At 37.9% G+C, this 11866-nt stretch overlaps 1 protein-coding gene across 1 annotated transcript in view; it reads left to right on the plus strand.

The window, feature by feature from the left end:
• Positions 1–11866, plus strand: part of MPP7 (membrane protein, palmitoylated 7 (MAGUK p55 subfamily member 7)) — a 153941-nt gene that overhangs the window by 105413 nt on the left and 36662 nt on the right. The window contains exon 11 of the mRNA XM_012654848.1: positions 10433–10536. Within this exon, the coding sequence (XP_012510302.1) occupies positions 10433–10536 (104 nt within the window). The remainder of the gene's footprint in view (positions 1–10432; positions 10537–11866) is intronic.

The raw sequence follows: 11866 nt of genomic DNA on the forward strand, positions 1-11866 counted from the left end.
TAATCTGTATTGGAAGGGAAAATTTCCAGTTTGGAGATGCCAAGGAATGTTATATAAACAAAAGAAAAAATATCTAGAAGTTGTTAAAGATATCAAAATACTGTTCACCTACATTTCACTTCTGGCCTTTCCCGCCCTCGCTGTGTGTAAGCGTCCTGACGAGTTCTCTGCTTTTAGTACTGAGAGGTGATAGTGTAGAAACACACGTTTAGAGATCAAATGCTTTAGCCTCCTTATTTTAAGATTAGTATTTACATACATGATGATATCTCCTGGTTATTGAAAAAATGTGCCAGATACCGTATTTGGTATTTAATATGTATTATCTCTAATACTGTGAGGTTAGTAGTATAGTACTCATCTTACAAAAAGGAAACAGAGGCCTAGGAAGTTTGCAGTATTTTCCTAAGGACCTGCAGATTGTAGGTGGTGCATCCTGGATTCACACCCACGTCTGTGTAGGTGTAATACTTACACTCCACCTTTTGTAATTGCCGCCCCTTGATTTTTCATTTTACAAAACAAACAAGAAACCCCATGCAGAAATAGGAGTATTTCAATTTTTAGGCTAAAGAAAATCTACAAAGTGAGAATTGGATGATGAAAGAGTTTTTAAAATTTTACTAATTCTTTGCTCATTTCAAAACAAACGCAGTGTGCCAAATACCTACCCTCTATATCAATTGACACCTCCCCCTACATCCCTGGAAACTTTAATGGCTTAAAACAGCAAGCATTTATGCTCATGATTCTGTGCTCAGCAGCATGGTTCTTCTGACCTGGGTCAGCTTGGTGCATCTGTGCAATCAGTTGAGTTGGCTGGGGTCTGGTTGGTCTGGGGAGGCTCAGGTAGGTGATTTGTTTGTTTCACATAGTCTTTCATCCTCATCAAATCTAGCCCATGTAGTGGCCTCAGGGTTCCAGACAGCAGCAAAAGAAAGCAATTTCCACTATGTAAGTGCTTTTAAGCTGCTACTTATATCACATCTGCTAATCTTCCATTGGCCAACATCACTGCCATGCCAGGGTCAGTGTGGAAGGAAAGTGTCTGAGAGCTTGGGTATAAGGAGATGCGAAGAGGTGGACAGCACCACTGCATGCTTCTACTTCTTTCAAAAATAGAGTGTTACCTACTCCCCCTAACTTTGTGGGCTTTTACTATTCAACTAGAAGGCAAGCATGTACACATCCATTGGATAACTGTGGCATAAAGCACTGTCTGATGAGTGTCACCTAAAATGCTGTGATTCAGAGAGGAAGTTGATCATCTCAGCCTGAGGCCATCAGGGACTCAGTCCCACAGGAGATGCCATTAGAGCTGGGCACCCAGGGTTAGGTGGAATTCTAATTTAGTAGCAGGGGATACAGGTAGAAGAAATAGCATGGAAAGAAATGAATGCTGCAGAGCACAAGGCATATTAAGTTGGGCTGTATGTAGATGCTAGGGCTGGAAACTTAGTTTGGTACTTGATAATTTGAGATTATAAAAATCAGACTAAGTAATTTATACATTTATTAAAGTTTGCCCAGTTGCACTCAGCATTACTCTTTGTGTAAAATTTCATCCAAAGAACAAAATAGGTTTTTTAATCTGTCTCTCTTCTAGTATTTAGGAGTTTGTAAAATGAATATCTAATCAGCAGATAGAAATTGAAGTATAAAAGCAGTGTGGGTTTCTTTAGAGGGCTTAAAGAAAATGAGTTCTGATAAAATGAACTCAAAGTCACTGATAACATATGAGAAAAAATTTTACTGGAAGCCGAATTGTAAGGTGTCAAGGAGTAACAGAGTTGTCAGTGGAAGAAAGACAGCAGTTGAGTTCAAGGCAGGTTTTATAGTTGAGGGTGGGAGTATTTTATTGGGAGAGAATCACACAATCATTTTTGTAGACAGCGATGACGGAGCAATGGTAACGGATTGGGTATCTGAGGCGGGAAGTAATTGGTAGAACAAAGCCCAAATGAGACTAGATTGGATGGAATTAAGACTGCAGGAGTGCTTTAGATAAAAGAATTTGGTGTCAGCAGGTGAAGTTAAGCATACAGACATCCATGACCCAGCAAAATTATTTCTTTGGAAAAGGCAGAGAGCTTTGTGCTTCCAGGAGACCATTCCACACCACCCAATTACAGATGAAAATAGGGAACTGTCTAGGTAGAATGGGAATACCGTGAGTTGTACAGTCATCCATGTCAAACTGTGGCTCACAGACACTACAGGCTGCTGTTGTTGTTAGACCCACAAATTGAGAAATTTCATATAAAACTTTCTGACTCCTTTGGCAAAACAAAAGGTTTGATCAAGCCATGCCTTCATTTCCCCATGTTAGTAATTAGCTGGAGCTGAGTCGCAACTGACTCCTTCACTGGAGAGCCGAAGAGCTCTCAGTTCTGCAAAGTCCCTGCCAATGTAGAGACAGAGTATCGGTTAACACTCTTTATAGTTGTACTGGTGTTTGTATTACAATAGTGAAGTATTTCTTCATATCCATATTCTCAGCTATGGAGAAGTAAAAGTAACCCAGGAGTATTTCAAGAAATATGGGACAGCATGTATGTTTCCTGAAGGGCTGAATGTTGCACAGAATATGTTCTAGTTGGCAGAAGGCAGCTTAAGATTGTTCTTTGTGTCTGGCATCAGTAGGCTTTTGAATTTGCAAGCCTTGATTATAGAGTACAGCTATTCAACTCCTGGTCTTAGAAATGGTAGTTTCCTTTCTGTACTTTACTGTGGCAAAGGGAAAATGTGGCCAATGTGTTTTAACATAGGTGCATCATGATACTATTTCTTCCTGGTCTAAATACTTGTTTAACGTGTGCAGCAAGAGACCACCACAGGTTCATGCACCTGGAAGTTCCTTTGGATATCACTGAGATAAGGGAGTCTAGGAAAGGACTGACCGGAGAAGAGGGGCATACAATAAAAAGGCTTTGTTTTAAAAAGCGCATGTCCTTCCACAGTGACATAATAGGATACATAATAAATGAATAGTTTATATTCATGATAAAAGTGTTTTCTTTTAAGGGAATGCTTCAACTGATGACCGCAGATTTGGCATTGGTTCTTTTGTATGCTAAATGGGTTTGATCATAGTCTTTCTTTTAAAAAATATGTTGTTATGGAGTTGCTTTGTTATAAAATAGATTGAGCAAATTGACTGTCTTATGGAATTCTCCTTTTACCTAAAAAGCCAAATCCTCAAAATGCCTACAGATCTTATATGTTGCTAAAAGAAGTCTCATAAACAACATGCTAACAAATGGCAAGACTGTTTCAAGGTAAAATTATATATTTAGCCAACATGTTAAAACATGCTGTGACTTAGTGCAGTACTATGACTTTCAGTAGCTTTTTCTCCTTTTATTCCCCCCTTGAACAGCCATATCTTTGCCCCATTGTCCTGTCGGGTTCTTTGTCAGTTTTCTGTTAATTTGATGAGCTCTTTCTGTGTTAGGAATATTAACCCCTTCTCTGCTGCCCACATTTTCTTCTGGTCTTTTGGTTGTGTTTTACTTTTTTCTGTGCCAAATTTCGCAGCCTATAGATATTTAACTTTTTATTTAGCCAGATCCACGAGTAATCTCCTTTTTGTCTTAGCTTTCTTTTGTATGCCCCACAGCCAAATTTTTAAAATAATTTGAAATTTGATATTTTATCAAAGTGATGTATGCATTCTGTTGAAACATAGGAAATTGCTGTTACGTCCATCAGAAACCAATAGAATGTCAGTTTCACATGACTCCGTTTAATAATTTGTTTGAAAAGTCAATAGCACCGCAAGTCTGCCAACCTCCTTTCTTCTTCCTCCCCTCCCACGTCCTCCCTCAAGAGGCAGCCACTTCAGCTCTGGTCAGCAGTTTTCTTCTGGTATTTACAGAATATAACTTTTGTATAATGCTATTTCTGTATTTTTAGAAAAGTATTTATTGAGCGCCTGTTACATTCTCGCTGCTGCTCTGGGCGCTGGAGTTTCAACAGAGATCAAGACCTTACTGACACGTCCATGCTGGGCGTGGGGTAGAGACAGATAACTCAATAAATGATATAATCCATTAGATTGTAGTAAGTGCTAAGAAGAAAAGTAAGGCAGGAATGGAGTGATATGAGGGCTGGGGAAATGGGCTTTCAGATTTAACTGGAGTGGTCCAAGAAGGCCTGAAAAGGTCATGTTTGAGCAAAAACCTGGAGGGAACCTTGAGAATAAGCATTGCAAGCACTGGGACAAGCAGTGTGTGCAAAGGCCCTGAGACAGGATGCCTGATGCGCCCGAGGTCGGTCAGGAGAGCACAGGAACAGGGCGCAGGGCTAGGAATTGAAGTTGTCTAGGTAACGTGGTTGTCGCAAGGAGGGGCGGATACCTTGGCACTTACTCTGTGGGAGGAGGGAAATAAGTCAGGACTTACTTCCTGCCTTGTATTTTTAAGGGTCTCGCTGGCTGACCCGCTGACAGTGCAATGTGAAGGAGGGAGCCACTGTAGTGACTCAGGCGAGAACTGACTGTGAGTGGAACCAGGGTGTTGCCAGAGGAGGTGGTGAGAAGATGTCGATTCTGGATATATTTTGAAGGGAGAATGACAGGATTTTCTGGCGAATTGGAGAATCAAGGACGAGTGTATAGGTTTTGGACTCAGTCATTGCAAGGATGGAGTTATTGTTTGCTGAGATGGAAGAGACTGTGCAGGAGTGGGTTGGGCTGAGGGAAGTTCCTGGATTCCATTCGGGACATTTTGAGATGAAGACGTCCAAAGAGAGATGGCAGACAGGCAGACAGGCCGCCCTTGAGTTCAGGCCATCGATTTGCGAGTTGTCAATGTTAGAGCGTGTACAAAGCCAGAGAGCTGGTGAGGTCACTAGGGGAGGGAGTATAGATACAGACGAGAGAAGAACCCAGAGTCAAGTAGGAGGTTATTGGTGAACTTGATGAACAGTTTTGACAGCTTGGTTGGGTTGAAAAGCATTTGACAAAATCCAGCATCCTTCCATGGTAAAACCTAACAAACTAAGAATGGAAGGGAACTTCTTCAACCTGATAAAAGGCATTTCAAGGTAGTCTACAGGTAGAATTCCTTCTTGATCAAGAAAACTCTGTCTTTTTTCTGGGAAAAACTTCGACTGATTGGTGATGCCCACCCACATCGTGGGTGGTAGTCTGCCCCCTCAGAGTCCACAGATTCAGATGTTATTCTCATCCAAAAAACAGAAACATCCACAATAATGTTTGACCAAATATCTGAGCACCGCGGCCTAGTCAAGTTGACATAAAATTAACCATCACGTTCTCCTAAAATACCTTAAATATATCTATGGTAATTATTGCATTCAGGAAACATTTTCTTTTTAGAGATTTGATATGTCTTTCACTTCAAATGTTTCTCTCACTAAAAAAGGCAATTTAAGCAGTATAAATCAACAAAACGGAATGGGTTTGTAACATTTTTGTCACTCACCATGTATCATAGAAACAATCATAGTATCTGGGACACATCACATCCCAGCTGGTGCCACCGCTTTCCCAGGTATGCTGTAGTGCCACTGGTTTTAGAGGACACTGGTACACAGGATGGGTCTGTGTCCCCCATACTCGCACACAGCACATTTATCGGTTCTAGGACAGTTCTGGAAAACAGCCAAGGAAGGTCCTAGAAATTTGGCCTTCTCATGAGGGCTTTTACAAGGGTTACTCAGGAGAATCGGAGTCCCTGGCTTACTTTAGGACCTTGCCCTTGCCCAGCTCTTACTTACACGCCTTGTGTCTCCTGAGTCCACAGATGGAAAAGGAAAACAGACGTGATCTCCCCTACAGACAGAATATCCTTGGACCAAAAATGGGACTGCCCATGAGTGAGCCCCTTGTAGAGTCCTGACCACTGTTGATCTAAATCTAAGCCAACAGCTCAGTGAAGACATCTGATTATTTTCACTTTTCTTTGAAGTACGTAAAATCAAGCACAAAACAGCATATATAAGTTGGCCTTAACCTGATGACAGGTTACATTTTTTAAAAATATATTTCACATCAAAATGATCTACGTTGATACTTTTGAAAGAAATAACATTATGACAACTCCAAGTTTTAGTGTCAGTATTTATGAGAATTGTACTTTAAAATCATATTATATAATCTATCATTGATATTAAAGTACACTGTGTGGTATGATACTTACTGACCTGTAACATACCTCATTTCTTAGAAGTCAGCATATTTATCAGTAAAAGGAGTTTGGCTACTATTATTGGAAAGAAGGAAAAAGCTCACTGAAAAGGCAATGTAAGTTGTATGTAGTTTGCATAAAATTGTGTAATAATAACATGAAGGTAAATTGATAATATGCTGTAAATATGAATTCCATCTTTTAAAGTCAAATCCCTCTAAGTCAAAGGCAGCCTATATATAAGGATTGTCAAACCATGTATTTTTCATGTATATGTATATTATAGGCATATATAGGAATTATTAGGAGTAATTTATTTCCTCCTTTAAGCTCTTGTAAGTTTCATTTAGCATTGGTGGGTGGTGTGGAAGTTAGAGCATTTTTGGCATTGGCTGCTACACTCAATTGCTTCTGGGTGGTTGAACAGTCAGCTTTAAAGATTGTCACTCCTTTTTCCTTCTGCAGCACAAAATAATCCATATGAGGGTAATTTTTTTAGCATTTCTAAGAATTTCAGAATGTTTTCCTCTGGTTAATTCATGATCGGAAACTTGTTCTAATCAATTCACAAAGCACCACTTATCATGAATCTCTTTTCTAACCTACTTTCTTGCAAATAGTTTCTTGAAAAATCAATTTTTCTCCACTTTTGTCCTTTCTCTGGAGTACTTCGTGCATTCTTTTAAAACAAGATCAGTTTTGGGACTTACGTAAGTTAAGACTGTTCTTTCTATTTAACCGAAGGGTTTGCCATAAAGTTAAATAAAAACGAAACTGCCCATTTGGTGTTATTTCTTTTAAATGCTGTTGTTTACTCATCTCTGCTATGTGTGTTTTCCTAATCCTGTTTATTTCTCCCTGTTCTTTTGTGTTGAAGCACCATTGATCCTCAACAAGTTATATTGCCTAAATCTAGTAAAGATTTCCATTTGTTCCAATATTCAGTCATTTTTTAAAAAATTATGTAGGTTAAATACAGCTGTGTCTAAATATACTGCCTTAATATTTTTCTAAAACATAAAATTTATGCAAAGAGCACATTTAGAAGCATGCTTTCAAAAGTGGTACAGGTTCGTACTTGAACACGAAAGAACTCTGCATAATCTCAATGTGTCTGGAATACTACTTGGAAATATTCTTTCTGACAGAAAGAAACCATTCCTGCTTGGAGAATTTTAGGTTGCATGGACTCAACTTAAAAAAATATATTAAAATTTCAAATCCAATTTTCCCGTCTGTTCAGAACTATATTTTTATATGCAATTTTATGTGTTCAATACTGTATTTTCTCATAATTTGGAAAGTAGAAGAACTAATTTCTTTATTAGCTGGCTGGCAGAAAATTAAATTTTCGTATGGTTTTTCTCTTTTTTTATGGTGATTCTGTGCTTTAAAAATAAATTGTCAGTGGCATCAGGAAAACTTTTTAAAACCTAAGTAATTTTTTTCTTTGGAAATTGCAAATGGATATATTAGCTTCCATCGTTTCATTAGCTACTTTGAGTTTCTGTTTTTATTTTTAGCTTGAGATGAGCAGAAAGGTTGAAGGGCATTTATGGCGTTTGAACATTTCTTTACATTTTACTGAGAGCAACTTTGAACCTGTAATATCTCAGAGGTGAATTTTCTATTAGTTCAAAAGCCTTTTCACCCTTTATATACAAAATTTACATGTGTATAATTGATTAATATAATCCATGATGTTCATGTTTCTTTGGTGATTTTTTTTTCTGACGTTGTTTTGTAAGGTGAATATAGAAGCCAACTACCCTAGCCTCTTCAGATCTCAGTAACTTCTACAGTTTGTATTGGCATTTCTTCTGAGTTTAAACTTCCTTCCAGGAGTTTTACTTGTCACTTTAAGATGGTCTTAATCATCCTTCAGTGTCTTTTGGATAATTTTATGATTTGTCATATTATGAGAACATCATTTTAATAATAATTTTCTATTAAGATCATGTTGCTCCATAAATTTTGCATGTCTGTTGTGATTTGCATTATAACAGCATTGGCATTCTATTCAAAATGTTTATATTAGTAGAAAGGTTCACTGTTTTGTTGTCAGGAACCTAATATTCTATAATAATTTCCAGCTGCTTAGTTTTTATTAATATCTACATGGGTGTTTTTTTAAATCTTCTTAAAAAGTTCGTTTATAGTAAAATGCTTTCTTCCTTACAATTAAGGTACCTATTGAACCAGTGAAATATTTGCTGGGTCAAATTTATCTGATTTTTAAGATGCAAAAAATATCTATAATACAATGTTTTTGGCAGTTCTTCCAATTAAAAAAAGTGAAATCTACATTTTAGTACATTTGAAGTGAGAAAAAAGAATTTAAATGTTTATTTTTATCTCCTTTTAAGAAATTAAGCAGTTTTCTTGACTGTGTTTACACCAAATAAGTATATATTTATCAGACCTAAGGATAGGAAAATCATAAAAATAGTTATGATTTTCATAACTTTTCATGAAAATCATAAAAACAGGAAAGAAATTTACAGGTTCAAACACATGAATATTTTAAATTTCTTTATGATGAAAGTTAAAAGGAAAATTGAAAAACTTTAAAAGTCTTTGCAACAAATAAGACAAAGGAAAGGGCTCATGACCTTGTTAAAAGATGCATGTGCGTATGCATTTATGAAGACCTTAATCAAGAAGTGATCAAAATGTATTAACCAACAATTTACAGAAGAAATAAAAAGTGCAAGTGAGTAATAAACATGAAAAAATGTTCAATCCTGCTAACAGTTATATAAAATAACAATGATGACAGTTTTCACTTGTCAAAACACCAAAGATTTTAAAGAAGTGATTAGAAGTCCTTTTATGAGAGAATGGCGAGATGAGCAATCGAATGTAGCACTGGTGGGAATGAGCTTTGTTATTAACCAAGCTGGGACACATCTGGACAGGATCTGTCCAGCTTCCAGTAGTCTGTCCTAATGAAATCATCAGTGACATAGAATAAAGGTATGTATTAGGGATATTTATTGCAGTCTTATTGAAATAAGGAACCCGTAAGCAACTTAAATCTCTCCCTTTATAGTTAAAACATTTTTTTTAGTTTAAACAAAGCTATAAATTAAATGATAAATTAACAGGTCATCATAAGTTATTTCTACTGGAAAATATTAGATAAGCAGTGTCTGCGATTAGGGGCCGACCCGCAGCTGCAGTCTCGCTCTGAAGTCACTTTCCTATTGTAATAAAGTAAGCGTGCTGTTCTTTCAAAAACACAAATCTCCGGCAGCTGTGGGTAAGCTTTCTGGAAAAAGCCTGTCCATAAAAATGTTGAGCCAATTATAAATTACGAAAATGTGAAATATAACGAAAAGTATATTTTGTGCAAAACTGTTCCCTTACTCTAAATTCCTTGTTAATGTTCCTTTTCCCTTCCTTTTTTAAAGCTAGCACTTGCTAAGACTTTTCAGTGAAAATGAACTGAAATTAAATAGGTTCACATTTATCTAAAAGAATCCTCTGTTTACTCAACTTAAGGTCACATTTTTTTTGGTCTCTTTTAATAAGAGAACCAAGTAAGATCTGAAGGCAAAAAATTATTAACCCCCTTTTCCTGACTTAGAATTTACTCTCCTAATTTAAGCTTAGACTTAACAAGGGTATACTGATACATCATTCATTATTTTACTGAAATTTGAAAATTACACTCTCTGTATTGCCTGGAAGGGCAGGCTAGGTATGCCATCACCTCTGACTACCCGTGGAGGACAGATTCTAGGAAAATCACCTTTTTCGGAGTGTGGGTGGGGGTCTGAGAAATAATCACAAATAAATACTCTGGATTTTATACCTTTTGTTGTATCCTTTGTTCTGGCTATTTTATTGGTTATTCTGGACTGGGAATTTTTCTTTCTTGTTTTCTTACTCTGCATATGTATGTATATGCATGTATGTGTGTATGTGTGTATATGCATATGTATCTATGCATATGATTGTATATGTGTGTATGTAAATATAAAGCATTCGTATGTTTCTGCAGATCAAGGGAGTAAGTGAAAAGTAAGATGGAGGGAAGGATGCTCTTTAAATTTAAATATGGTAACAAATAACATACATCCCTAGAAAGAGAATCTTAAAAAAGAAAGAATAGTTAATACATACTAAACCTTTCCGTTGTATTTAAAATGCCTTACAACTTATTAAGATACTTGAGGCATTTTAAACCTTTAACACATTTAAATCTGGCTTTACTTTTAATATTTTTTAAAACTTATTAACGAGCCTCTTAATTTATTCTTCCCTTTTTTGGCTAGACTCTGTGCTCTGGGAATACAGGGATACGTGTTCCTGCCTTCAAGATTCTTCCAAGTGGTTGGAGGCGTAATCAAGTGCGACTCTGTAGCTGACACGTACGAGCGTGTCCCCTATGCCAGGGAAGGTGGCCAAGTGATTTACATGAATTATTTAATCCTTAACCACCCTGTGAGGTAGATACTACCAATATCTGCATTTTAAAGTGGAGAAAATTAGCCTCAGAGAAGTTTTTTTAAAACTCCCCAAGTCCCGCAGCTGGTAAGTCAATGGCAGAGGCTCGGTGCTGGCCCAGCCCGGCCACCTCCAGCCCTAACTGGGTAACACTGGGTGGCGGGCTGCTCCCGCGGAATCCCTATGGCAGCCCCACTGCCTGTCTGCTTTGTTTTGTAAAATGAGGATATTGGTCGAGACGCTGAAGCTTCATAACCTGCGTAAATTCCACCTAATTGGTAGCCACTACTGAAACCGGATGTGAATGAGTGCAGTGCGTGACAGTGACAGCTGTACCCGTGGGAGCCAGGCAGGGAGAAGCCCGGGTGCCCTCAAGTTCCTTCCAGCTCTAAGGCTTCGGTGTATTGAAGCTTTCGCATATGCGGTGTTTTGTCCTTCTGTCTGCCTCTTAGAATTTTAACTTTGGTGAAAATTCCAAATGTGTCACTCTTTCTTTGTCGAAAATTATATTATGATAGAACAGGAATAATAGCATTTTTGTTGCTGCCTTTTTAAATTAATTTGGTAAACTTTTATCAAGCACTTGTTCTGTAGCAAGCATCGTATTAATACAACTGACATCACCAAACCATCCTACGTGGCCCCATTGTTGACGTCCCTACAGCCTCACTTTGGAAATCTGATTACCTTCCGTCCTTCCCCACCATCTCTGCATTGTTGATGATGAAAGTAAAAACTTCAGTGGGTTGTAAAGACTCAATTAGGTAACCACACTGAGCGTCAGGATTTAGCTGTGATTCACTGATCAGAAATTTTTCAGGTTTTCACTTTTGGACTTTATTTGCTTTGGATGAAGCATTTATGTCCTCATTACATCCATTTCTGTGCCCAAAGGAAGTGGTGACTAGAGGAAAACCCTCCCTCCCTACAAGGAGTAATAGTGAAGGAATTTATAGTTCTACCTGCTTGTCCTGTAATTGCCTCTCATGGGGCAAGAGCAATGGGAAGCTGAAATTGGAACACTGTGGAATACCGGCATTCTAACTTCTCTGGTTAGAATAGCTAGCGTATCATTTTTGTGCTCAATCAGAAGCCCTCTTAGACGGGGCTCCAGTCCAGGTCAGCTCTCACCAGTGACAGAGTAGGGGGCAGAGGTGGGATTACTAAACTCTGCCAATTAGGAAGAGACCCTTGTCTGAGAACCGTGCGCCAAAGCATGGGGTAGTCGTGAGGAACTCAGCTATTCCTGGTGTGGTGTGTGA

The sequence above is a fragment of the Propithecus coquereli genome, unplaced genomic scaffold (genome assembly GCF_000956105.1).
Source record: "Propithecus coquereli isolate 6110/MARCELLA unplaced genomic scaffold, Pcoq_1.0 Scaffold45, whole genome shotgun sequence".
Lineage (NCBI taxonomy): Eukaryota > Metazoa > Chordata > Mammalia > Primates > Indriidae > Propithecus > Propithecus coquereli.